General features: G+C 49.0%; 2 protein-coding genes across 4 annotated transcripts in view; one reads left to right on the top strand and one right to left on the bottom strand.

Moving 5' to 3' along the window:
• TMED8 (transmembrane p24 trafficking protein family member 8) overlaps positions 1–14,300 on the top strand; it is a 30,154-nt gene extending 15,854 nt beyond the window's left edge. Inside the window, exons 3-6 of one of the 2 annotated variants that reach the window (XM_079769042.1) lie at positions 2,080–2,209; positions 4,332–4,458; positions 4,673–4,920; positions 6,175–14,300. In XM_079769042.1, coding sequence (XP_079625168.1) covers positions 2,080–2,209; positions 4,332–4,458; positions 4,673–4,920; positions 6,175–6,483 — 814 coding nt within the window. In that variant the 3' untranslated portion in view covers positions 6,484–14,300. Of the gene's footprint in view, positions 1–2,079; positions 2,210–4,331; positions 4,459–4,672; positions 4,979–6,174 lie in introns of both variants that reach the window. The other variant, XM_079769043.1, reaches the window with a different exon arrangement.
• A 2,460-nt stretch (positions 14,301–16,760) lies between these two features.
• On the bottom strand, positions 16,761–27,747 carry GSTZ1 (glutathione S-transferase zeta 1). Of its 2 annotated transcripts, none has more exons than XM_079769220.1 (9): positions 27,523–27,747; positions 24,383–24,434; positions 22,487–22,554; positions 21,920–22,000; positions 21,315–21,440; positions 20,125–20,203; positions 19,600–19,652; positions 18,872–18,921; positions 16,761–18,083 (listed from the first exon to the last, which is right to left on the bottom strand). In XM_079769220.1, the coding sequence occupies exons 1-9, from the start codon at positions 27,535–27,537 to the stop codon at positions 17,957–17,959; spliced, it is 651 nt and encodes a 216-aa protein (XP_079625346.1). In that variant the 5' UTR covers positions 27,538–27,747; the 3' UTR covers positions 16,761–17,956. The 2 variants fall into 2 exon arrangements, with proteins under 2 accessions (XP_079625346.1, XP_079625347.1); XM_079769221.1 differs by lacking the exon at positions 27,523–27,747 and adding an exon at positions 24,703–24,743.
• Positions 27,748–27,750: the final 3 nt, after the last annotated feature.

The following is a 27,750-nucleotide window of genomic DNA, read 5'->3' as shown; positions in this document are numbered from 1 at the left end:
AACAAATATGCATCTTGCAATCAACAAAATATGGTACATAATATGTCAGGCAGTAATGAGTGCGGCGAGAAAAAGTGAAGTGGGGGGGAGGGCAAAGAGTGATGGGCCAGGGAGGGGAGAGCCATTTTATACTCAGACATCTGGAGGTCTCCCGAAAGTCATGGTTGAGCAGAAACCTGAGGGAAGAAGCCAGAAGGTAACTAGGGGGAGGGGATTCTAGGCAGAGGTGACAACAGGTGAAAAACCCTCAAGTGGGAGAGTGCTTGAACTGTTTGAGGATTCTCAAGACATTTGGAGGCCCTTGTGACTGGAGTGGATTGAGCAAGGCGAGATCAGGTCATTCTAGGAGAGATAGGGTCAGAGTGCAAAGGGCCTTAGGGTTCCCTGTGACAGGCTTGGGTGCAGACCCTGTGCAAACAGAGGGAGTCAGACCAGTCCTTGTTATCAAGCTCACCTAATAGTGTCAAGAAATAAGAAATGCACTGTAATTTCTGGGTTTAAGAGGACAAAATAGACTCACAACATAGATCAATTTACAATTTACACAGGATTACCCAAGCAAACCCATAAAAATCAACAGTATCCCATAGCTAATTTTCATAGTAACTACCTCTTGTTTGTTCTGAGGCAGGTTGGAGTGACTAGGATATTTCAAAAGATGGCTCTGTTTTATCTAAAGAAGAGATAGTTTATAAGCTAGGAGTGGATTTTCTTGTTTGCATTGAAAGGAAGAAAGAAAATGAAGAAAAAAGAAACGAAACTGACAAGCTCCAAAATAAGCCCTCTCTTTCCCATGTGGTTAAAAGTACTGTTTCCCAGTCATTTACTCAGAGGAAATGATGCCCGAAAGCAGCAGTCCTCAAACCTTTACGCCCCAAAGAATTTTTATTTATGTGGGTTGTATCTATCAATGTTTACTATATTAGGAATTAAAACTGAAAAATTAAAAACATTGTTATTGATTCATTAAAAAAAACAACAAACTCATTACATGCTAATATAAATAACATGTTTTTAATGAAAAACAACTATTTTCCAAAGCAAAAATAATTTAGTGGGAAGAGAGATGCTGCAAGTCTCTGTAATGTCTGCCATAACAAAAGACAGTTGGATTCTCAGATCTGCTTCTGCATTCATTCTGTGGCAATATCACATGTAGCCTCTGGGAAACTCCACTGTCTACTCTTAAGAAGATGAAAAAAGACAAATCATATTTTAGAATTTTTATGAAGAAGTTTTGACTTCACAGATTCCCATGAAAGAGTCTTAAGGACCCAGGGGTCCCGGAAGATACTTTGATAACTGCTGCTCTGAAGAATCCATGCCTCCTCTTGTTGGAAACCGATCATTCCCAAGAGACCTGGATGTTGTGCTGCAGCCCTGGTGCTTCACGCACTTTCTAGTCTCTCTGGAAGCCAGGGAAGATGGAAGCGAGCATAATTATTTTCTTGCTTCTTTAAAATAACTATTCAACTAGATATAGTTCAAGCCATCAGGATAATAGATTAAAAAGAAAAGTAAGTGATTGATTACCTATTCTTATTACCCCGTGAGTTGGGTGCAATATGGATATCTGTGACAGGGTTGCATAAGGTAGGCTGTGGGATGGAAATGCTGAAACCCTGCTCCTGGGATAACTGTGGACAGGGATTGCCTTGCTAATCAGTTTGCACTTTCTTTGTCTTGATGATCAATCAATTTCTTTGCTTTTAACCAGTGACTTTACTGGGATTCTATCTCTGGTTGAAATTCTGTGTGGAACAAATGGCAGGGGTCCCAGAGAGAGGAATAAAAGCAGACCTGCAGTCCATCTCCAATGCCTGAGCTATGTATTTACTATGGTTCCTGGAGCCTGGGATGTGGCTTTGTCCGTCTGTGGGCCCTCATGTACTGTCACCACTTTATTGTGGCCTTGTTCAGCCCTGGGCAGTGGTCAGCTAAATTGACAGGAGAACTGAATGCCAGAAGAAAGCAGGGGGTGTGGGTGTGTCCTTTGAAGAGTGTTTTATTGCTGAATTTCTCCAGGCCTAGTGTGCCTTTTAAAAGAGTCTTGAATGACATGTTGTCTTCCTCTGAGAGGCCGCAGATGGTACCTCCAGTGAGCGAGGATGCCGTGGAAGATCTTCGGAAAGCAGCCAGTGCCTTGGAGGCTAAGGCCTTGGTGGAACAGAAATTGCGGCCTGCAGACCAGGGCCAGGTCCTCAACAAGGTAGGAAGCACATTCTCACTCTCTCTTTCAAAAGGAGTTTATGGCACCAGAATCTAGGTACATATGGATGGGCTGGAATTAGAAAGCACTGTGAGGGTGACTCCCAGAATTCTCTTTGCTCTTTTGGGGCATCTCTTTTTTAATTATTTGGCGATTGATCATGTGTATCTTCCACAGGGCCCATCAGTGTGCCAGTAGGCACCTATTTAAAAAATGAAGCGTTAGAATGAATGTTTACATGTTGTCTAGAATCTCCTCAATGTGAGGAGCCTAAACCCTTGGACTGCGTTTTAGTCTCACTTGTCTTGTGGTGGATCTACTCAGGATTTATGGGAAAGATTCTATAGAAATGGCATTGATAGCAGTGGTGTTCTGCCACAGAATAATGGGTTGTTTATATTATTACTAACATCTGTATATATAAAAGGCTAAGTGACCATCCGACTGTCCGACTTTCTGACCGGTAGCTATGATGGGCACTGACCACCAGGGGGCAGATGCTCAACGCAGGAGCTGCCGAGCTGTGGTGACTTGGCAGCAGCGGTTCTTGGGTGATGCACCCCGGAACCAGAGAGGAGAGAGCCTGATTCTGGGGTGCGTCACCTGAGAACCGCCCTCTCTCAATCTGAGACCCCTTGGGGAATGCCAGAGAGCTGGTTTCGGCCCGATCACCGCAGGCCAGGCCAAGGGACCCCACCTGCTGGAGGGACCCCACTCACTGCGCAGATGCCCTTTGAGCTGTGGCGCTTCCCTTCGAGCCGTGGCACCGCCCCAGGTGCGGCCAGCCAGGGAGGGACTGCAGGAGGTTGGCTGCAGGGCGTGTCCGGCCCCTCTCGCCCAATTCCACCCCATGGGCCACCTTCTAATTAATTTCCTTTCAATGTGCATGAATCCGTGCACCGGGGCACTAGTGTATATTATAATAACAAATGGTAGTAGTATCAATAAAGACAATGGCAAACATTATAATTACATTTATATAATGCATTAGACTTTATAAAGCATTTTATTCACAATGCTTAGTTTATTCCTGAGAACAACCCTGTGAGACAGGTACCATATGTCTCCACTTTACAGATGAGGAAACTGAGGCTAAGAGCTATTAGTGACTTTACTAAGGCTATGTAGCTAATCAGTTACAAGCTAAATCCTTTGTTTAGCCTTCTGGAAAAGGAAGGACTCATTTAAGCAAGTTAGCCACAGTCTGATTCACTTCATTTAGTAATGGAGTTAAGAACTGAAAGACTTATTCTCCAGAAATGGGTAGTATGAGAATATAGTTTGGGAGGTTACAAAATTTATTTATTTATTTATTGCAAATATATTTCTGGTCTCTTAACTGGACTGCTATCTCACTGATGTGTTCTCCTATGTTGGCAGTAGGTACTGGTACACCACTACTTGTGTTACCTGCCAACTGCTTGGAGAAGGAGTAGGAAATTAAGGCATAATAGCATGAAACAGAGGAACCCTAATCTGAGTGATTTGAAGTGAGACCAGTCGGGAGAGATTGCAGGCTCCTGCCATGGGTTGTCGAGGGCTTTGAGTATCGAGTGAACATTTGCACTCTTCCATGTAGGTTAGATGTCTGACAGCAAACACACTGTGTAAATGCAAATCCTGGGCTGGTCTAAGGGGAAATTGTAATTATTTATAGAACACTGATACTGGATGAGACAACCAATAGGATAAGACATACAGACAGAGACAAAAAAATGGATTCTCTCTGCAATGCTTTAGTGAATTGATTGACAATGACCTGGCAGAGTGGGAATTGAGCTGTCATAAGTGACGCCGTAGGGAGATACTGTGTAGGCCAAGCTGAGACCGAGGCATGGCTCAGAGAAGCTGCTGATGCACAAGTTAGGAGCAAGCTCTGGGATGTTTGTGGGCAAGGATTCTATAAAGTGTCTTGAGTAGGTAAGTTACAAAGGGTAGGAGAGAGCACATCTTTAAATTAGGGCACACTTTGGTGGCATTAAAATAATTAGAATTTATTAGCAACCTGTAGCTGGAAGAAAGAGAAGGAATGTTGACTAGCACCTGAAGCTCAGAGTTGGGAGAGTGGAGGTAATTGGAATCTGCCACTCTAACATGTCCTCTAACCGGAATTGTTGTGCAGATGGCCAAGTATCAAGCTCCACAGAGGTCTGGGGACATTGTTATGATCCAGTCTGAGCACACGGGAGCTATAGATATTCTTTCGGCTGACTTGGAATCTGCAGATCTTCTGGGGGACCACAGGAAAGGTAAGACCTTTGGGAGGTGGTTTCTCTGTTTCCAGCGGGTACTTAAAAGAAAGGCAGGCAGATAGATGGAAGGAAAGAGAAAGTGACTTGTGAAAGGAAGTAGAAAAAGCCAGTGGAAAGAATGCCTTTGACTATGACAACTTCCATAATCAAAATGCCAGGCGTGGCAGCATTTCCTCTTGGTTCCTCTGTAGTAAGCTGCCTGTCCTTTCAGTCTCCCCACCGCTGATGGCTCCTCCCTGCATCTGGACCTTTGCCAAGATGAAGGAATTCAAAAGCAAGCTGGGCAAGGAGAAGAACAGCTGCCTGGTGGTGAAGCGGGGTGAGGTGGTGACCATCCGGGTTCCTACCCATCCAGAGGGGAAGCGTGTCTGCTGGGAGTTTGCCACCGATGACTATGACATTGGCTTTGGAGTTTATTTTGACTGGACCCCTGTAACCAGCACTGACATAACTGTGCAGGTCAGTGATTCGAGTGAGGATGAGGATGAAGACGAGGAAGAGGAGGAGGGGCTTGAAGGTAAATGTAACTTGAACCTCGTTGGCAGTTTCCTTTCCAGGCTCAGCCTAATATCTAGTGACCACTTCCCTTGTTGCGCCAGTCCTCCTCTCCCTCAGAATGCGGGCGAGGAATCCCTCTCAGCATCCCCTGCTAAGTTGAGTGACGCAGGCCAAAGTCAGACCCTCAAAGAGCTTTCGGGTGGGATTGGATAGATGCCTTAGTGGAAAGCGTCTTTTCCTTTTAATCAGTACCTGCTGTTTTCCCAACATCTCCTTGGGGACAGGGATGGGACAGGGGCAGGGAAACAGGTGGGTCATTGCTATTGTGCATAGAGACAGTGCTATTCAGACCACACATAAACCTGAGATTATTTTTCATTTATCGCTTAGTTTTATGATATTTGTATTTATTCTTGGCCTGGAACCAAACTGAGTGATTATACTTTGCTAAATGTACCCATATCCCCCCCCCCGCCCCGCCCTAACAGATGATCACAGCTGGCTGACCACTGTTTACTTTTTTATTTTACGCCTGGAGCAGTTTTAAAAGTAGTCTCTGTGCTCCATCCTAGTTGTTACTTGCCATACCTTCTCAGGATGGTCCTAGGGCTCTGTGGCGGGTGGGGGCTATAATAAAAATCTAAGCATTAGTTTTACTCCGTGATTTTCCTGTATCATCTTAAAGTCATTTCCTTAACTTGCTTCTTTTGAACAAGCAATTCTGCAGGAAATCTGAAGTTATTTAGGGAAGAGGAGAACCTCATATCTTATTTGCTGCTCTTTAGGAGACCAGCTGGAAGGTCTAGGTCACTCTGTGCAGCGTGTTTGTCTGCATTTCCTACCCCCATTAGCTAGTTCGTTCCCTTGTTGAGTGAAGGATGTGAGAATCATCCCTTCTAAATACCTTCTCTCCCTTGTTAATGTCCGGACACTCCTGGAGCTAGCTAGGCTCCATAAGGCTAAATCCTCGCTTCTCAGTGGAGGCGTTATCGGCATTTGGGGTGGGATGCTTGTTTGTGAGGCAGGTGCTATCCTTATGTTGAGCACTCCTGGACCCTTGGGTCACCCAGATATTTCCACATTCCTGTAGGAGGGCAAGAGCATCCCCCCTGGTGAAAGCCACTAGTTCACCGGGTCCATTCTCTTACCTTCAGGCAGGACTTATGTGTGTTCCCTGAACTCATGTCCAGACACTCTGCCGTTTTGCTCATGCAGACCCTGTCCCAGCTGGAGATGTGGAGAGAGGCTCCAGGAGCTCCCTGCGGGGTCGCTACGGGGAGGTCATGCCTGTGTACCGGCGGGACAGCCACCGAGACGTGCAGGCTGGCAGCCACGACTACCCCGGGGAGGGCATCTACCTGCTCAAGTTTGACAACTCCTACTCCCTGCTTCGCAACAAGACTCTCTACTTCCACGTCTACTACACTAGCTGAAGGCCCGGGGGACCGGGCAGGTGGTGTTTGCTGGCGGAGCAGGCTGCCAGCTGGTGCCTCTTATTTCCGACAGGCTAGAGCTCGAAGTTGAGCATGAGGCTCCTGACCCTCATGCCCTGCCTGGCATGCCTGACCGTTGACCCCACGTAGCTTTGCCCGCTCCTCGGCTTCTGCAGGTGGTGGTGTAGTGCCCCTGTTCTGTGGTCCATGACTCACACTCTTCTTGCTTCAGACTCCAGCAGAATCCCTCTATGAAGGTGCCCACCAGGCAAAAGCCTAAAAGCAAGTTGGGTGTTGCCTTCTAAAAATAGGTATTTGGTACAGGATTGCTGCTCACTCCTCTCCCAGAGCCTTTACTGCAGATGCGTTTGGTGGTACCCACTCTCTTTTTGCAAGTGCTGAGAGAGGGAAAGCACATTGTCCATGAAGGAGCCCAGTTACCTGGCTGGAGAAGGCTCTGTCCAGCCGCTCACCACTGCCATATTCCTGCCTGCCGGTTCTTCATGGTCGCTAGCACAGGCTGGGAGCCCTCAAGGCCTGTGAGGGGCGTTACTAGTCCTGAGGGCTCGCCTCTGCCTCTTTGCCTCCTCTTTTCCCTTCCCTACACCTGTGTGTTCACCATCACAGCAAGAACTTCTGTGCAATCCAAAGGGATGGTCACTGTAACTTTTCTGGGAAGAAAAGCTGCCTCCATCACTTCCTGTTTCAGGAGGCAGTGGCCCTTACCAAGGGCACCCGTGGTTGAAGGGCAAAGGGTGCCAATTAGGTACTGGATTAATGCCAGAGCCCACATCTTTGAAAGGCAAGTGTTACTAATGTTTGTTTGTTTTTTGTATAATCGAAGAAGGGGTATTAGAAAGAAAGTTTAAAAAAAAAATAACACCATCCAGATTCTCACCACTTTTTTCTTTCTTTGGAGTAGGAATGTTATTTGAAAACTTTGCTTTGGAACCAATCAGACTTCCAAAGTTTCTGTGTTTAGATGTCTTGCATTGAGGGCTTAAAGCTTTTGATGTTCAGAGTCTCTTAGGAAAGGTGGTGATGAGCTTCACTGTTGCTGCTGATCGGATGTGTTCTTCACCAGGCCAGACCTTGCGTTTCCCTGGTGACGGCCTCTCCCACTCTGACCCTGCTGCAGCCAGAGGTCACCACAGCGGGAGGGTGGCAGGGCCTCGGGCAGAGAAGGGACCACTGTGGTTGTCGGTACCTCCTTGGTTCTCATTCCTTGTGTCAAGTCTGTTACTGCCTTAGAATTTTGAAGAAGAATTAGATTTATTTATTACTTTATTTATTTATTTTTAGCACATTTCATTTTGTCTTTGAAACAGTTTCCATCTGTTTCTTAGAAGACTGCCATCTGCTCTGAGCCATTGAGGCCGCCTCCTCTATGGAGTTGATGATGATTTTAGGAGAAGCTGGAAAGTGATGAGTGCCCATTCCTGCAGGCCAGTCCTGTGATGCTTTGGGAGGAATCTGCCTCCTTCTGAGCTGGATGACCTACCCCAGCATCCCCTCTAAGGAAGTCTAGGTTGTGAGGAAACCTGCCCATTTGCCCCGGGTTGCGTACAGAGGACCTGACTAGCCAATCAGAGATGTCCTGTGATTCCCGGATGTCAAAGTCTTTTCCTGCTCTGAGGAGTCACTTTCTTTAAGATGATTTCTCTGGCTCATTCCTTCCTGGTGTGGGTGCTTCGCACCAGGCCTCCCCTCCCTATTGGAGCAGGAAACGGGAGACCCGGGCTCCTCACAGTAGGTGTGTAGTAGCACCGGCTACTACATGAACAAGGAGTGGTCCAGCCTGCACCTTCTGTTCCCCTGGGAGCAAAGCCCGAAGTAGGGCGGGATTGGTGGACTGCCATAGCATCCCCGTCCTCTGAGCAGCATTAGACCGCCATTATTTTACACAGGAGTGCATTTTGTAGAGGATTACACTGGCCAACATTGATATACTTTGTAAGAAATTAGAAATTATTTTAGTGACTGTCTATTTGGGCAGCGAAAAGCCAACTTGCTGTGCATCATCCCATTGGATAGCTGAGTGACCACTCTTTCATCACTAAAGCTGAATCATGCCTTTGCTAACATAATCTTTATAAAATAATTTTCTACTGAGCTGTTTTCCAGTCAGCCAAAGCCTTGCTTATTTTTCCTGCTTATTATTAACTTCTGACTTGCTCTTAAAATGGAGCTGCCAGGCCGTAGCAAGCTCCCTGGATAAACTTACTGTTTATTTTTTGCCGTGAGAGTCTCTGTACTTATTTTCTTTGGGCTCTTAGTTCTGTTGCATCAGGGAAGCCTGGGGGACTAGTTCCCATTGCCTCTGTGTGCCTCTTATTGTCTGGTTACTTTTGAAGTCCTGGATATTGTTATATTCCATTCTACACTGGTGTCTCCCTGACAGCCAGGGTTTCTTTGTTCCATTTGCACAAATAGCTGAGAGAAGGTATTTTTAAAATTCATTCACTATTCTCATGTTAAATTTCTGAAATTGTTGTACTGTAGGGACAAAATATTATGTACTGAAGCAAAGGTAATTACTGAGAATTTCATAGCCCAGCAAATCCTAAGAGGTAGTTATTTCCTTAGTCTCACCCTGTCCAAATTTACAGAACCAAACAATGAAAAGAAAATCATTTGTTTTCACCCTCACCCTGTCCTCCAGAGCACAGATAAATATTAACAAACAATCGAAAGAAAGTACTTCCTCATAGGAGAGACTTGAATTCTCTACACAGAGTGGCCGAGTCCTTAAATTTCTTCAGTTTGTTTGGTTTTTCTACTTTGTTGAGAGATGGGGCTTCTAGAAAGGAAGACATGTTTAAAGGGTTAATTTCCCCCCAACATTTTACTATGAAAAATTTTCAGCAAAAAATACCCTTATGTATACCCCACCACATTGATTTTAAAAGTATAACCTGCTAATTTTTAGACAAAGATGATTCTATCATTCTGTTCCTTTTGACAAGTGTCCAGTTAGCCTGTGATCCCGGCACAGACACCAACTCTCCTATGTCAGGGAGTTCCTGGATCTTTGCAAACTTGTTTCATGCAACATGGGTTACGTGGGAGGCAGTCCTCATAGAAGTGTTCCCTGGTCTCCATCTTTCAGACTCACACTGTATTGCCCCTCTCCCTCAGTCATTTCTCATGTTTTCTTCTCCAGCGTGCCAGCATTGGAGTAAGGTAATTGTGAAGCTGCTATGGAAGGACTTAACTGTAATCTCTCTTGCTCTATGAGACATCCTCAGGACTCTGACATTAAACCTCAATCCTCAGACAGTCTATAGCTTTATAATGGAAGTAGGTAGCAACTTGAAATGAGGCCATTGTTATTTTTTTCTTAATTGACTCATGCACTTTAAAAATATTGTTATCTGTTACTTAGGAAAGAAAACCTCAGACTATGAAAATGTATATACTGTCCCCTATATTATGTATGTGGAATAATTAAATCTGAAGGCTCACTGCCTTATATTAATCAGTGGGATTAGATATTAATGTAAAATTTATAGGAAATATCTGAATTGATGTGTTTTTGATGAGCCTTCCCAGTCCCCCTTTGAAAGAATTAGGTGAAACCCAAAAGTCTGTATTTTTGTATTTATTTTTTTTAAGACCACTTTTCTATAAAAGTTTGACCTTTCATCCCAAAGTATGTGGTCCTAAGGTACATTGTTGGGTGACCCTAATATTTACATAAAAGACTTGAATTTTGCTCATATCTGATTTTGTTTAGTTCTTTTAAATTTTATTTTATTGATGAGAGAGGGGAAAGAGAGAGAGAGAGAAAAATTGATGTGAGAGAAATAATGATCGGTTGCCTCTCGCATGTGCCCCTACTGGGGATTGAACCTGCAACCTGGGTATGTGCCCTGACTAGGAGTTGAACCCACCACCTTTTTGGTGTATGGCATCATGTTCCAACTGAGTCACACCAGTCAAGGCCTGATTTTGTTTAGTTCTTGGTTTATGGTTCATTAGTTGGAATTGTTCTTTAAGCCAGAAGCCTCGCTGGTTCTCAATGTGCTTGTTGTGGAAATCCCAAACCCACTTTGCTGTCTTTTCCAGCAGGACTGACTTTAGACATATTTTTGAGAAGGTCATCTTTGCTTAGTGTACTCCTGGCTTGAGGCTTTATTTCATCTCTGTCTTCTCTGGGACTTACAAGTCAAGTGCATGAAAAAAGATGGTGGGTTTAGAAAGCAGCAAGGTAGACTTCCGGCTGTGCCATTGTGGCCCCAGTTCGTTTTGACTCTGGCTGAGAAAGGGATGAAATAGGTTAATTTTGACCAACACCATAGAAGAGTCTCAAGCCATAAGTGTGTGTCTCAAGCCATAAGCTGTGCCCCTGTAGGCTGACCTCCCTGTGAGGTGTAGGAATCAGCATCTTCTTTAACCTGGGTGGGCTAAGGACACACAGTAATAAATGGAACAGACCAATGGAACCTGCTAGAGCTTCCATTTAGATTTTCTCCTGAGCCTGAAAGATCCACATGGAACTGTAGCTGGTCTCTTTCCACCTGGCTCAAAGTGCTGAACTCCTGAAGCTGCTGGAACGGGAAGAGCATCATCCCTGTGCATCCCAGTGGTTGAAAAGAGTTGGAAAGTGAGTTTCTGTCCGAAGGAAGGTGGTTTCTGTTGTTGTGAGGGTAGCTTGTTAAGGGATTTATGGTCTTTAGAGAGCAAGTCACTTTGTTCATTGTGTTTGTGCTCAGGGAGCTGTGATGCATGATTCTTTGGGGAGCAAGTAGGAAATGGGTGTCTAAATCCAGTCACAAGCCGGTGCTTTCCAGCAGTCAGTCCAGTGTGTGGTGAGTGTCCACATGGCCAAAGTCCCAATCTTCGCGCACATGGGATCCTATCCCTGGGCCCTCATTTCCACACAGCTGAGAGACAGAAAGGGACTAGCCCCTTCCATTTCTTTCTCATGTCTTGGGTATTTCTGGTATTGTTTAGCACTGGCAGCATGATAGCCAAGGCCTCAGTTTAGCCAGTTAACCAGAATTCAATAATAGTGATCATAGAGTTGAGTAGACAAAGCAGTCAGTCAGGGTTCGAAGTAGAGCTTTGAGCCAGAGGCCTCCCTGGAAGGAGGGATTATGACTTAGGTCCCATATTTGGACAGCTGGGTGACTGTGCAGCCGGAACTCTTGTTAACCTTACCAAGTGCGTGAAGAGGACGTGACAGTGCTGTACTGATGAGGACGACAGAGTAGTTGAGTTGGCTAATAACTGGAGCAAGCCCTCCATCTGTGGGAACTATATTGTTTCTGGCTGTAAGTGTAATATCAGTGGGGTCTGAAGCTCCGCAGTGTTCTTAGAGTCTGGCTTCAGGGCCCCCTGAAGGAGCCAGTCTCCTATGGGCAGTGACTGCGGTATTCTGCCAAGGAGAACATTCTGCGAAGGAGAACCCCTGGGATTTGGTTCCTGGCGTCCTCTTGGAAGGGGGGAGGCCGTTGGGTAAGAACTGCCTTGGCTCTCTTGGTGGCTGGTTATGGTCAGTGTCACCCCTTCGCTCTGTCTAACCAGCCCAGCACCTGTGGACAGTTCTTTGACATCTATCCAGTTATTTACATAATGAGCTTAGGGCAAGATTTGGGACTCAAAGGCTGAGAAACACTTTGCTGTGGGGCCAGATTTCAGAAATCACTGCTCCCTCTGGAGCGTTGCATTGTCCCTGCCTGAACCAGGAAGGCCCCTCCTGTTGGAATCTCTCTTCACCAAGCCAAGGAACCCCAATTAATTGCCTAAAGCCTTGAGTGTGGGATTCATTTACAAATAGTCATTCCCTCAAAAACTAAGTCCAAAAGCAAGACTCTTCTTTATAGTCCTGGTACTGCTTTGAACTTGGTTTCTGTTACATGTACTTTGATTTCTCATAGGCCCCAGGCATGTGGACCAGATTAATTTCATGGCTCTTCACTCTCAGAGATGAGGAAAAGGTGCCCAGCAATCTAGAGATACAGACTTTCTAAATTAAATTCCAGTTTCATGTCACTTTAAGCAGGTAGTTTGGGCTTATCCAGGGGCAAAATAATTATATGTGAAATCTTTTCAGGGACAAAGTATATTTTCTAGAAGCTCTGATAGAGGGTCAGGAACAATTCTAAAGTTTTGGCTTGAACTATCATAGAACATAGGGTTACGGAGGAGCTCGTCACGGGCATCACTTTAAGGAGCTCTCCTCCTGAACTCTCATCTTCACTTAGGGTTCACATGACTTGCCTGTGATGTTCCTTGTGATTGGTTGTTACTATTGCTTTTTAGGTTCAGGCAAGAGTCATCTGGAAAACATTATCGTAATTCCTTCTCTTATGTCTTAAACAGTACAGGAAATTACATATTAAAAACTCTACTAACATCCCTTTCTGAGATGATTGTCCCATAAATGAAATTTTTGTTTGTTTGTTTAATCGAGTTGAATTATTTCCACTTAGCCTTGTTCAAGAGCAAGTCCAAGCCTATAACCCATGACGGGTGTAGCAATCTGTGCTCCCTTCATAATGGGAAGTGTTTTGAAATTTCCAGGAGAAAGCTGCTTTGTAATCTAAAGTGATGGGTTATAAGAAAGCCAGGCTTTGGATGAGGGTAATTGGAATAGGGGGAGGTGCTTGGAGATTTCCTAAACCACATTATGCCATTTTGCTCATTTCTGAAAGGCCTGCTTTGATGCCACGCACTGAGCTCTGTCAGTTGGAAAGATGATCACGCTTTCTTGGTAAATATTTAAGCAATTGGCAACCACAAAGGTATTCTTTCCTTATTCTATATCATGTACTGATGCTGACATTACAAAGAGGGGTCTGAAAGGGGAACAGTCTTTTATTTAAAATACAAAAGTATCTCAGCTAGTCATTCATTGCAATTTGTTTTACATGTCCTCTGTCATGAGAAATGCTGTCAGCCCCTCCTGTGATTTCTAACTTGAGAGCTCTGTACCGAATTGTTATTCAATCATGTCCTCTGAGTGGTTTTTCCTTTAAAATGCCATATTTACCACCCTGTGGCACTGAATGTGTTGCTGTGATACACAGATGATCCTGAGCTACGGTTCTTTAAGTAGCTCAGGCCTGTGTTTTTATATTATGTAACAGTTTTGTGATGCTTTTGTGCATTCTTTGTCTTCTCTTCCAAGTTTTGAAATCTGTCATAAATAAACTTTTTCACTATGCACCTGAAACATTTGAGTTATATCTTAATGAACCTGATTTACATTAAAATTTTTTTATTAATCTCTCCTTTGCATCTTAAATGAAAGGTATTCTGTAAACTTAATCTATTGAGGCTATACAAATTAAGAAAATTGACAATTAAGAAAATATTGAGAATGAGGTTAATGATAGATCTTTCATCTGCGTTTAAATCGTAGCAGAGTATTATGAACTGGGAGCTAGGTTTGGCCCAAGAGTGAAAAATCTGGTTTAGAGTAATGATTACTAAATAGAACATTATCAGGTTTTGTCAGTATTTGGTCCCCAGTGATGTCCATTTTCCAATGGATTTACTTATTTACTCTGTTCAAATTTGGAACCAGTACTTGGAACACCAGGGTAATCATTAACTCAGCCAGGGTGGTATTAATTTAGCCTATTTTCACTTGCAAAATTGACACTCTACACTGTCTTTGGCATCTCTTACAATGCTGCATATCCCTGCTGTCTATTTCAGAATCTGAAGGACTCACATCTGAGCAGAGAGGGGTGCCATTTAAATATTTCCTTTAGTGATATCTGTGGTTCCAAGATGAGCTTGTTCCATCTTTCCTTTTAGAGGCTGTTGTATCAGGAGGCAGAGATCTTAAATAATTATGAGTTAAATGATATAATCTCACCACCAAACTACTCTGCAACCAATAATAAGAAGCCCAGGCAGACTGTATATAACTAAGGATCTTGAATGCGTTAAGTTGGGCATGTTGAATATGTCACTGTGTGATTTTTTTTAAATCCTCACCCGAGGATATTTTCTCCATTAAAATTTTTTTAGAGAGAGTAGAGGGAGGGAGGGGGAGACAGAGAGAGAGAGAGAAAGAGAGAGAGAGAGAGAGAAAGAAACATTGACATGAGAGAGATACATTAATTGGTTGCCTTGCACGTGCCCTGACCAGGGCCAGGGATTGAACCTGCAACCAAGATACATGCCCTTGACCAGGAATTGAACCTGTGACCGTTTGGTCCATGGGCTGACGCTCTAATCTCTGAGCCAAACCGGCCAGGGCTGAAGATTATTTCTTAACTTTTAATGGCACTCATATCTGTCATATCATTGACCCTGACATAGTTCAGGCTTATATAAGGAAGCTCACACACTGCAACTCTTGACCTTCAGCTGATGTTTTTCAGCCGTGAGGTTCTGGCTGTACTCAGCAGCCTAGTCAGGTATCCTCGCAAAGTGGAACGATGCCTGCTGTGACCTTGGAATCAAAAGGTAAATAAGTTGTGTTTAAAGTTAGAAGGAGCCAATAAAATGAATACTTATCTTATGAATGTGTGTCTCCACCTGTTTGTCCGGTAAGTTTACTATTTTCTTTAATGGATATGTAAAAATTGCTTTGGAACAAAATCCTGTATTTTTGGCTTTGTTCTCAAGTCCTTGCTGCTTTCATCCTTCTAAAGTATTTGCCAGGACTTAACTACTTCCATCTAATTACCAGTATCAGACCACCCCGACATCTGTTGTTCATCCCCCGTGGCCACACGCACTGTGGGAAGACTGCAGATCACGTCTCCCTGTGGCCTCCCAGGCCAGGATCAGGTGCCTGCTGATGTTCTTCACACGTCTCACAACTGATGTGGACTTTTACCACTGCTCGGCCTTTGGAGAGAAGCCCCTACTGGAAAACATCCCCTAAAGGGGTGATGGTTTTGGATCGAGAGACACATCCGCCCCCTGAAAATTAGAATTTATCTGCAGACTGGAAGGAGTCGCAGAGGAGGTAATAATCTTCAGAACACTTGGTAGAAGCGTAATTATCGCTAAGTCTTGGAGCCGTTTGATCTGACCTCTAGACAAAAGTCTATGCACTTGGGGAAATATTTGTTCCTTCACGACCTTCTAGGGCCCCGAAGGAGGAGAGAGACCTGCAGGGAGGCCACCCACAGCTGCACAGGAAGGGTATCTTCCCTTTAACAGACATTTATGGAGCAAAGCTACACCTTGCGTGGCACTTGGGTAACAGAGGGAAGACAGGAGTGCAGCCCGAGAGGAGCTTGGGGGAACGCCGCCCTCCGGCAGGGGAGATGGTGCAGAAATGCTTTCTCGTACTCCCTAAAGCACAGCTAAGTTCTCTAGGGACAGAGAGGTTTCTCTCTCCCATGAAGCCAGCCCCAGGTTCCTGAGGATGGCTCCCTTTGGGGAGGGCTGGAGCCAGCGAAATCTCAGATCTCCAGCCGAGCAGCTAACCATGCTGATGACCTGGACTCCATGGAAGCCCCAGGGCTGGGAACACATGATAAGCTCACTCTGACTCAAAACTGCAGGCCCAGAAGTCAGACAGACTGCTCTTCTTTCTCATTAGCTGTGGTCATTCGGTGAGGCTACAACCTGGACTCATCCCATCGGTCCCCTTCTTCCCCCAACACACACTGCTTTTCATCCTTTAGTAACTAAAGTTTAGTTGATCCTGAGCTGGTGGCTCTCCTGGGCCTGCCTCCTGTTCACAGCCCTCCCAATTCCATCTCCCCAGATCCCCTCACTTCTCACAGCCCTAGTCCCTGAAACCCACAGGAGACATCAGAGAAGTTGTTGCAGGCCCCTGAGAGCTGAGCTGGTCCTAGGTTGGTTCTCTCCTCAGTTCTAGGTGAAGAAGGCAGCAAGGGTGGTCCCAGCGCTGGCCTTGAGACCAGCTTGTTTTGCTACAGACTGGGGGGAGAGCTGCCTCTACCAGGACAAACTCATCTCAGGAACTAGAGTGGCCCACTTGGGTCATTCTAGAGCCTGGAACCCAGGTTGTCTAAGAGAGAAGGAGGAGCCCCAGGATGAGAGAGAATTAGATCCCTGGGGTTAAGGCTGAAGGGACTCCTGGCTGAGAAAGGTGGCTTCCATTTGAACCAGACACATACACTGAGTGGCCAGGTTATTATGATCTCTGAATGCATAATCATCTGGCCACTGAGTGTATATCCTATATAATAAAAGGCTAATATGCAAATTGTCCCCTCGACCAGCAGGCAGGCCGGCCAACCACCCATGTCCCCTCCCCCTGGCCAGGCTGGCTGGACCCCACCCATGCACGAATTCATGCACCGGGCCTCTGATATATATATATACACTGAGTGGCCAGATTATTATGCATTCAGAGATCATAATAATCTGGCCACTCAGTGTATATCTTAGTTCCCTGTTTAAACCTCAGCCATGCAGGGGAAATGCAATCACAGGTATGGGACCCCAATCTCCCTACAACATCTCTGCCAGGTGGTGATCCTGGTTCCAGTTGAACATTGCTTGGCATGGGAACCAAAGGCATGCTGTTTTGCTTGGTCTCCTGAGCTAGTCTGGTCGGTAACTGTTCACACTGCCCATGGAGGAGGCTGCCTCCAGTTCTCAGACCATTCATTCATGACTGGATTTACCCTCCATGCCTGATCCGGGATTGGTCCACAGAATGCTGCCTGTAAAGGTGAGGGACTGGGCTGAGGGCACTTCCCTGTCAGTGCTGGAGTGGAACACTTAAGGGTGCCATTCCGAGTCCTGGGAACTTAGCTGGTCACAAGTGCCTTCTTTCCTGCTTCTTTTTTAAAATAGATTTTTATTGATTTCAGAGAGGAAGGGAGAAGGAAAGAGAGGAACATTAATGATGAGAGAGAATCATTGATTGGCTGCCTCCTGCCCGCCCCTGACTGGGGATCAAGCCCGCAACCTTGGGCATGTGCCCCGACCGGGAATCGAGCCATAACCTCCTGGTTCATAGGTAGACAGTCAACCACTGAGCCATGCTGGCCAGGCTTTCCTGCTTCTTATATCTCTTCTCCTCTGGATCTTGTCTGACTCTCCCAGGCAATCTTTTGGGCTTAGGTACCAGGGGCCACAGGGTGGGCAAGGGGCTGGTGACTTCCTCTCCTGGTCTAGGCATGGGAATTCCAGCTAGAAAGAATGTTCATCTTCGGGAACTGCCTTAACCAAAACCTGAACATCTCAGTCTTAATGAACAACCAGGAGGCCTGGGCTTCAGTTTAATGATCAAATTGCAGGGTAGGCATTCTTTGGAGTCAGCTACAGTAAGAGGGCTTGGGAGGCAGCACACAGACTTCCTATGGCGCTCCGGTAAACTGGCCAGGCAGTTTGGTCTGCATTCTCACTTCACCTTAATGACTGTACCATGACTTAGGGGAGCAGGCAATGTTCCTCCCTCCCTCTCTCCCAGCATCCTCCCATCCCATTCTGACTGCATTTGACAGATGAGGGGATGAAGGCAGAACGAGGTTGTGTTAAGGCAGATCCACAGCTACAGTTCAAGGGATAGGAGTGCAAGTCTTCTGCTTCTCCAGTTAGGGCTTGCTCATTTCCAGGCCTGTTCAGCCCACCCAGCTTCTGCTCCTGCACCGGTGGGCGTGGTTTGAGAGCTAGGCCCTCAGCTCCGGGGGCGTGTCTGGCTGCCGGCAGGGGTGAGACACTTGGAAGGCCTCCAAGGCCAGCAGTGCCTTGTTGATACGGTTGATGGTAGGGTAGGGAGTGAGATCCACCTTGTACCTGTGGCAGAGAAACACCCACCTCAGGCAAGGTCAGCAGGGGTATGAGAGACTGCCCTGTGGGCGGTGAGGGCGGCACAGAGGCAGGGCTGGAGGAGGCCCCGGGGGCTGGCCAGAAAAGGGCTGGGAAGGTGGCCGTGCAGGTGGAAGGCTTATTTTCACAGACAGCTCTCTGGGGAGGGGTAGCTCTTATGCAGTATTGTCTGATGTCTCCTACTGCTCCTATTCCAAGCAATGGCTATTTATTGAGAACCTACTATGTGTAAGAGACAGTGCTAGGCATTTATAAATGAAGATTGTCTCTCCACCTGAGTCATAAGCTTCCAGGGGGTAGGGAATAGGTTATACATTTCCGAATCCCTAAGGGTCCCTAACACAGTGCCTTCCACAGAGAGGTTCTCATTCATGCCTTCCTGAGGGTTGATGCGGGAAACAGAGGTGGCGCTCACCACAGGGCACAGACACACCATGCCTGGGATAGCAGGCTCTCGGGTTTCTTCTAGGAGTGTCCACCAGGTGAGCCGTCTCCTCTTAGAAGGAGGGGCTGTGCAGGATCACCTGGACTGCAGCTGGGCCTGGGAGAGGATGCTCCACTGAAGACCTCTGCCTGTCTCTCCCAGGCCACAGTGGCTGGCGTGGCTTGGCACAGGGGCCAGCCAGGAGGGTCTCTGTGTGAGATGCTACCTCAGTAGGTGAAGTGGGGGTGGAGGGGCTGACTGTGGGAGGAGGCTGGGCATTTGGAGGGGAAGAGCCAGGAGGAAGAGGGAGGGTGCCAGAGTTCTCGCTTACCTTTCAGCATTTGCCACCTGAGGCACTAAGCAGAGGTCCGCCATGGACACCTGAAAGAGAGTTGGGTGGGTCTGCATCAGGGTGTGCACCCCGGACTCACAGGCTGGGCATGTATGCTTCCATCCATCCCCACTGCTCCCTCCCCCTCCTTGTCTCCCCTGGGCCTGTCTGGTCTGTCTCCAGAGCTGAGGGCTTTGCTCCAGTTGCCCTGACAACCATCTCTGTGGGTGGCCAGAGAAGTTCTGAATGCCTTAGTGGATGTACTGTGCTTGTGAAGGGTCATCGTTGGCCCTTAGTGAGGGCTCCCAGAATGGAAGAGATGCCTTGGGGAGAAGAGGGGCCAGAACGAGAATTATCACAGGCCAGGGCCTTAGCAGTAGGAGTCAATAGCACTGAGCCCTAGGATCTCAGGATTGGGAGGGAAAAGAGACATTATCTAGTTTAATCCCTCATTTGCTGCCAAGATCACCTCCTCCTTATCTCAGACATGAGATCTTCAGCATGAATGAGACTCCCTTTCCTGCTGAGGCAACTGACTAGGAATGAGCATAGGCGCTCCCCAAGCTCCCTTCTGTTTGGCACTGGTAGGACCACCTCGCCTTCTCTCCATCACCCCTCTCCCCCTGCCCTCGCTGAGCTTTCCCTGGGGTGGAGGGATGGCTTAGTCTAAGTGGGAGAGGGTTGACATGAGGCAGGAGGCCGCTGTGGGCAGGCCTGGGAGAGCTTACCTCGTCTCCCACGCAGTATTTCCCCGCTGTGCTCTGCAGGATCTGCTCCAAGGCTGTGGGGGGACATGAATAAGCTTACTCCGACACAGAAAAGGGAGACGGGCCTCCATAGTTGTGAAATGGGCGGGATCTGAGTGACAGGCTGGGGCATGTATGCTGGAGGGAATATGGCAGCCATGTCTAGAGTGAGTTGGTAGGGACATGGGGATGAGATGTTGTCCAGCTACCGTTCCCAGAGGTGATAAGGCCTGCCACTGGCCCAGGCAGCAGCTCTTACACTGTCGGGCTTGCACTTTGCTGGCCTTGTCTTCCTGGCTGGAGTAGGCCATGAAGCAGAGGCTGGGCCATCCAGCTCCAAAGGGCCTCAAGTTCTGAGCTTCCCAGAGGGGGAGGCCAGGTTTGGATGCCCTGCCCCCCACCCTCATCCATGCCATTGTCAAGACCAAGGAGCCTGAAAGCTGTTTCAGATGCTCAGGACCATGGGCATGAGGGCCGTTTCTCCGAGAGGAGTAAGGAAGGACTCACCGTTAAAGCCAGAACTGATGGCCTTCTGGGCCCAGGCCAGCTGGTTCTCCTGTCCTACTTGCTTCAGGATAGACAGGTTCTGTGCAGCCCAAGGAAAGTCTGTGATTGGTTTTGGGAGCCAGGCTGGGCCTGCTCAGCCAAGCCCCCCCCCCCCCCCCCCCCCCAGAAAGCTTAGTTCCTAAGTGTCCTTGGCTGTACATTTGTTCTTCTCTGCCCCCAGACTCTGTGAGCCCTTTCCTCCCATCAGGGCCCCAAAGTTAAAGAGGTTGGGGGTGGGGGGCGGGCAGTGATCTCAGTAACCACCTTCTCAGGCTGCCCCAGTGGCCCCTATGGTCTGGAAGCCTGTGACTCTGGCAGAGATGTGCAAGGGTGGGGACATAGAACACAGCCATGGCTGTGATGGGTGTGCCCATAACCCAAGCCTATCTCCCTTGCATCCCTTCTCCCGTACATGGTCTCTTGTGAGGAGTGGAAGTAAGATATGGCTGTGGGGTGGGGGTGGGGAAGGCACATAGGACGGGCTGTCAGGAGATTTGGACTCTGGTTCCATCCTCACACCCCTGGAGCCATTTCACTTCCGGGCTTCAGTTTCCTCATCTATAAAATGAGGATGACTGTCTGCTACAACCTCCTTTGTTAAAAAAACAGAGGGACATGGGGGTGGAGGCACAGGTGCACAGCCACGGTCCTGGGCTCTGGTTCTTGCTCCGTCACACTTAGCTGAGTGTCTGCAAAGTCACTCCACCTTTCTGGGGCTATTTCCTCATTTGCAAAGTCAGGGGTTAGCACAGATGAATTGTTGTATTACCTTTTTAAAAAATCAGTGATGACTTTACAAAATAAAAGTCTTATGGGAATCCCAATCTATGATACCAAACAGATGAAAGGGAGGTTGCTCTGGTTAAAGGCAGGCGGCCTGGCTGTGCTGCTCAGACTCTCCCCGTTTCTCCTACACCCTCCCCCCCATCACCTGGCCCCTCCCCTCCCACACCTCTGGATGCCCAGGGCTTCTGACAGTGAGGATGGGGACCCAGCAGAGTGGGTGATTTCTGGGATCCCTCCCAGTCCCCTGCCCCACCATGTGATCTAGTCTAAGTTCTTGAAAACCCCTCCCTGTCCTGCCACCTCACGCCCAAGCTGGGCCCCTACTGGGCTGGCCAGTCAGCGAGAGAGTGCCACCAGTGCCGCACCTGCAGGGGCTGGATGCCGCCAGCGATGAGGTCGGAAATCATGCGCACAAGGACCCTCTTCTTTGGGTCCTGAGGCAGGAGCCGCGGAGTGGGCCGAGTCTCCTCCAGGTACTCGATGATGGCCAGCTGTCCAGAGGGAGCAATGAGGGGAGCAGGAGAGGGCCCAGGGCCCCTAGACCAGAGGGGCAGGGCCTGCAAACTCCTCCTCTTCCTCCTCTTCTCCCCTCCCTCCCCCTCCCCTTCCCCCTCCCCCTCCCTCTCTCCTCCTCCTCCTCCTCCTCCTCCTCCTCCTCCTCCTCCTCCTCCTCCTCGCCCTACTCAGCTGGAAGCCTGTAAAGCCAAGAGGCTCCCTAGGCAGCGGGCGGGGGGAGGGGAGGGATGAGCTCTTTTTGGACCCTCATCCTGCAGAACTTGTTGTCCCTATGCTTGAGTCTCCCTTCTCATCCCGAAGCAACCAGCCAACCTTCCTCCCTTTAACAAAGATTTATGGCTATGGCTTCCTACTAAGAGCTGGGTGCTGTGGCCACACACAGGCAAGGATGAGCTGTGAGGCCCTCTCCTTCGGGTACCACTCCCTGGAGGGCCCTCCCAAGCCCTGCACTCACCGACTGGCCAATGGTGATGCCATCGATCTTCAGGGCTGGCACCTGCTTCATGGGGTTAAGTGCCTGGAATTCTTTGGAGAACTGTGGAGAGAGGGTCCTGGTGGGCTGGGTGGCCTGGCCTGAGTTGGCTAAAGCAGAAAGGCCCCAGGCCTGCTGCCCACCCCGGCACCTCCCTCCCCTGGGGAAGGCCGTGGCTCGAAGGCTGGAGGTGATGCCTGGGCGATCTGTGCAGTATCCCAGCCTCCAGTGGCTGCCGAGTTCCAGGCTTCATCCCAATGGCCTGTACACGAGCCCCTCACACACTGGCCACCTAGGTACATGCAGAGGGCCCAGCATGGGCAAGGACCCACTCGCTACCCACCCTCCTGGGGTCAGGCACTGAGAGGCCGGGCTGTGGTATGGAGCCTGAAGCCTGGGTCCTTCCCATGGCTCCTCTTGTTGCACAGCTTGCCAGCCATTCCCATGAGGGAGAGCCAGCAGCCTCCGCTGCCAGGGGGTTTCTGCACCCCCTGCTGGGTTCTCCAAGGCCTCCAGCTCCCACACTGTGGCCAGGGGCAGCCTCCTTACCTGCTGGCCCCCATCCTTTATGAGGTTGACGGGCACTGTTTCATAGTCGATGCGCTTCAAGGCCAGAGCTAGGAGAGACAGCCGGCAGTAGAGTCAGGGGACTGCCTCTGGCTCCACGTCCCAGGGCGACATGAGGCTGCCGAGGGAGGCTCCTTTCTCCATATGGCTAGGCAGTCCGGCTTCCTTGGGCACCACCCAAGGCCCTAACTCAGGTCCATGACACTCTGCCTCTCTTGCCCTGGCACAGTGGGCTCTGGAGGACAGCAGGGACGTGTCCTCCTCATCTCTTCCCCCTCCAGGGCCTTTAACAGCGGCCAGGAGGGCTTTGTGTTGGAGACACACAGTTATTCCCTCATGCAGGCCTCTCAGGGCCAAGGGAAGGGGCTCACGTGACCATAAGGCACACACACAGGCAGAGGACACTGTTTAGAGAAGAAGCATTTTGCAATCCATTTTCTCTGCTCTGTTTACTACGGATTGCAAGCAGAGCATCTGCTGTGACCCCCAGTGACCAGGTTTCCTCTCCAACCCCTCTGATGATTCCCCCTGGCAAGGCGAGGGTAGAAACCCTGTCAATGCTAGTAGTGTGTGAGTGTGTCCATGCACACTTGTGCATTAAATATGGTGACGGCCGGTCTCAGGCAAGGGCAGAGGAGCTAGGAGCCTGGGAGACAAGGGGCTCCTCCTCAGCGCTGGTCAGCTCCATTCTGGAGAGTGAAAGTGGTTGAGAGCGAATGGGAGAGACCATGTCTGCACTCCCTACAGAGACAGTGCTCCTGCTGCTCCTGCTTCTGGCCCAGCCAGGGCAGAAGCTCTGGGCCCAGGGAAGGCATCTTCTTAGAGAAATGTGCCCTCTGGCCCTCTGATTCCAGCAAATACCTGCCTACTGATTCCAGCAAATACCAAATGCCTGTGGGATGGGGGAGGGGTCATGGAGGACGGCTTCCCAGTTAGGGCCAGTTTCAGATTTCATCACATTCATTTGCTAGCTTGTGAAGCTTTGGGCGAGTAACTTCCCGAGCCTCAGTTTCCTCATCTGTACCATGGAGACAATAATAGTAGCTCCCCCCTGGGGTTGTCAGGTTTAAATGGAGTTATGTACACAAAAGCACTCAGCATATTCTCCCTCAGCATGAGCTGCTAGGACTCTGACCTTTGCCAAGGGCTGTGTTAAACTGAGGGAGGGAAGGATTAAGCCGGGGTGGACAATGGCCAGTTCGGTTTAATTGGCCAGATCAAATAAGATAAAATCTGAGGAAGGCCAGCTGTTTCCTGCCAGTTACCAAGGTCCTCTAGATTTGTGAGCCTGCTTTAAGCATGGTTGCTAAGGAGCTTTGGAGGGCAGGGTGGGAGAGGCACGGGCCCAAGAGAAAAAACAACCCTCCTGGCCTGGTACCCCACCCCCTCCTCTGGTTGGACTTCCTAGGTGGAGGTGCCATTCAGTGCTGAGGGCTCCAGGAGATGGGGATGCTGGTTTGCTGGTTGCTGGGTGGTGGTGGTGGGGGAGGGGGGGCGGGCCGGCACGTGGGGAGGAGACCTGTCTGGTAGAGCACCCCTCTGTCCCAGGCCATCTTTTTTTGTTTGTTTGTTAATCCTTACCCGAGGATATATTTCCATTGATTTTTAGAGAGAGCAGAAGGGAGAGGGAGAGACAGAGAGAAACAGATGTGAGAGAGACACATCAACTGGTTGCCTCCTGCATGCATCCCAACCAGGGCCCGGGAACCTGCAACCAACATGCCCTTGACTGGAATCGAACCCAGGACCCTTCAGTTCATGAGCCGATGCTGTATCCACTGAGCCCAACTGGCTAGGGCCCAGGCCATCATTTTCACCTGGGGCTTCCTCCACCCCATCCCACCCCAACGAGGCTTGTGGTGGAGGCGCAGCTCTTACCGATTCGAACTCTCCAGGAGCACGAGCTTCGGAAATAGGAATAGAGGATGGGCTGAGGAAAGAGAGGACGAGGGGTACATTAACCCATGCGGTGGGTCCCAGCCCAGCAGCCCACTGGAGAGGAGGCCCCAGCCCCAGCCAGGGGTCCAAGCCAGCACGGTGCCTCCCCATCCCGCCAGGCCTCCTTCCTCCGGCCAGAGTCAGAGCATCGGGGTCAGAGGCCTCAGGAGTCCCCTCAGCTCCGAACTGTGCTGTCATGCATTTCTGAGGTCCGACAGGAACCCCCAAAAGGACAGCCAGCTTGCAAGGGCTCTCCTTACCTTGCCAGACTCAGTCATGGTGCTGTGGTGACCCTTGGCCTCCTGAGGAATGTCCCCTGTCACAGAGCAGCAGGGCAGGGGGAGGGCTCCGGAAGGGGTAGATCCCATGAGCCAATGGGGAAGCTGCGCTAGGCAGGCGTCAGGGGGACTTTGACTCAGGTCTGAAGGGGCGTCTTTTCCCAAACTTTGGGAGGTTTCTAATGCTCCTGGTTTGGTGTCCTGGGCAGACAGGGTAGCTAGTTCTGAGGTAAGGAGTTCAGGGGGTGCAGTGGGCTGGGAGCTGGCATATGGGGGTCTGATCCCCACGCAGGAACCAGCTCTGTATGACCTTGGACAAATAATAGTAAACCCCTGCCTTCTCTATTCTGTAAAATGAAGAGCTGCCCTGAAAGGATGGCTTAGATTCCTCCCAGCAGTAGCAGAAAGACCAGGAATTCTAATTCTTTTTGTCTTTTATTGTTGGCAGTATTACAGATGTCTCCCATTTCCCCCCCTTTTACTCCTCAGGAGTTGTAATTCTTGATGCTTTTGTGTCCATTGCTTTCAACCCCCCGACCCACCAGTCCTCCAGGCTGTCAGCTGGTCTCATCAAAATAGCTGGGGTATATGCCCATTCACGCCAAAGCCGAGATCGCAAACTGGCAGCCCAAGGTTCTGTTTGGTCTACACAGGTTTTAAAAATGTTTCAATTACACTTATCTCTCCCCTTATCTGAAGATGTGGATTCAGCCAAGTACAGTTGGAAAATATTCAGAAGAAAACATTACATTGTTATTGACGTGTACTATGTAGTCAAGCCTATGATGGTTGCTTTGTTTGGGTCTGTACTGAATGTGTACAGACCTTTTCTCTTGTCATTATTCCCTGAACAATACAATAGGAATTACTTACATAGCAGTTATGCTATGATAGGTATTATAAATAATCTAGAAATGATTTAAAACATACCATGCTATTTTATATAAGGGACCTGGGCATCCTCAGATTTTGGTATCTGTGGGGGACAGGACTTCTGGAACCAATGCCCCGTGGATATCGAGGGATGATTGTAGTTGCCAACGCTAAAAAATCAGGATGTTTCATATACAAATCCTGTCGTCTGTGTTTTTTTTTTGTTATAAAATCTGGAGGCAGTGGACTTAGCTTCCTGAGCAGCAATTTACTGGAGCTAGTTAATGGCCCCCTTAAGTCAGGGCATGCCTTCTCCCATCTGCCATGGCCCCCACTTGGCCCACTTCTTTTTTGTTGTCTTCAGGCCTCTGCAGCTGAGCATGTGACCTCTCCTCTAAAGTTTAAGAGACTCAAAGATAATTCCTCTGGTGCTTCTTGGGTAACCTGCATTTCAAAGCAGGACCCAGGACAGTAATTAGCACTCACGAATGTTCCAGAAGATACACGCATCCACATGGATGAGGGAGAAAATAGAATGTTTCTACTATTCCTCTGACTACAGACATTTCACCCAAGTTTCCTCTCCCTTTTGCATCCCCCAGCACACCAAGCTGCTATCTGAACCTGCTCGCATCATCCCTGAACTACCAATTCTGTCCTATAGGTGGGCAAGGGCTCATGTGATAACCCAGGCCCTCCCAAGTTGGTTCCTGAGCCAGGAAGTTCCAACCTGTACTGAAGGCACCTTTTGTCTTGGCACAGAGGGCAGGTGATGGGCAGCGGGTGTCCTTAGAAGGGCAAGAGTTGGGTGGCTACAATTGGATGTACCATATTTGGAGGTGCATCATTTTCCTTACTGAGCCAGACTAGAGAGGCCCCTGGGGCCAAGATAGGGACTGCTGCTGAGGGAAGGACCACTAGAGAGCGGCAGAATCAGCTCGAGAATCCTTTAAGAAATGCCTTTCCTGATTACTAAATGTTACACCTTTGACCTGTACTAAGGGTGACCAGAGAAATTGTAAATGCCACTGCCCTCAGGTTTTCTACTTATGGGCCATCAGCTGACATACTGATGGGCAGTTTCCACTCTTTCTTTTACCAATGATAATTATACAAACCATCCTGTGTTCCTTTTTACACTTGCAGAGCTGAATTTTAAGCCCAAGTATCCATCCCATCACTACTCTGGGAGGAATTCTGTTTCCAATTCTAGTATAGATTCTGACCACTATAACAGATTAAAAAAAAAAAAATCCTCACCCAAGGATATGTTTTTCATCGATTTTTTAAAGCCATCTCTTACACATGACTTTAGAGAAAGACCCCTAAAATCCCATTTGGGACTGGGAGAGCTCTACATTTTTGAAGTAATGCTATATCCCACCTGATGTGCCTGCCACCCTCCTTCGAGCTACAACAGCACTTCTATTGGGGGCGCGTATTAAAATATGCAGATTGTCGGGCCCATTCCTCCGGAGATTGACAGTGGCTCGGGGGCGGGCCCAGGAAGCTCCTCAGGCGATTGTGAAGTGCCACTGCCTCCCCTCGCCCCTGATGTTCTCCAAAATGCAAGCCACCCCGAAAGCCACGTGTTAACTGTTCTTTCGGGCCGACACGCAGGGCAGTGCAGACCAGGTTGGCGAGGGACGTTTGGGAGCCCTCGTAGAGAGGTGGGGAATCAGGCGAACTGTGTGGAGTCGGCTACCCGACCCCACGGCACGGCCCCACCAGGGTGCGCCGCCGCGGGCCCCACCCACCCAGGACCACAGACGACCCCATCAGGCAGCGCGCAGGCGCGAAGCGGGACCAGCGCAGCGCACTGCAAGCTGGGAGTCGTGGCTGTAACTGTGGGCGGGGCCCGGCTCCCCTTAACCCCGCCCCCAGGCTCTCAGTGAGTAGCGCCCCTCTCCCCGGAGGCGAGGCACAGACCTTCCCCACTTGCATCTCGCACTTCGGGCGACCCCTCGTTCAGGCCAGGAAATCGCGCCAGGGACTCCCCGACTCGTCGACGCCTGAGGCCCAGTGGGACACCGACACTTCAGAACCCAGGCTTCCGTCTGGGGAAAGCGAGGGGTTGGACGAGAATGATCTTCAGGGTCCCTCCTAGCTCGCCACGCCCCAGGCCCGGCACTGCTGGGAATTGCAGTTCCTGGAGCC

The sequence above is a fragment of the Cnephaeus nilssonii genome (genome assembly GCF_951640355.1).
Source record: "Cnephaeus nilssonii genome assembly, chromosome: 4".
Lineage (NCBI taxonomy): Eukaryota > Metazoa > Chordata > Mammalia > Chiroptera > Vespertilionidae > Cnephaeus > Cnephaeus nilssonii.
This window is presented reverse-complemented; position numbering and strand designations above follow the sequence as displayed.

What these genes read in the sequence shown, in the direction of transcription:
- GSTZ1 (XM_079769221.1), bottom strand. An exon ending in CTCCTGGAGAGTTCGAATCG is followed by an intron (nt 22,555 to 24,382) that starts GTAAGAGCTGCG and finishes TGTCTCTCCTAG; the next exon opens with CTCTGGCCTTGAAGCGCATC. An exon ending in TAAAGGATGGGGGCCAGCAG is followed by an intron (nt 22,001 to 22,486) that starts GTAAGGAGGCTG and finishes CTCTCTCCACAG; the next exon opens with TTCTCCAAAGAATTCCAGGC.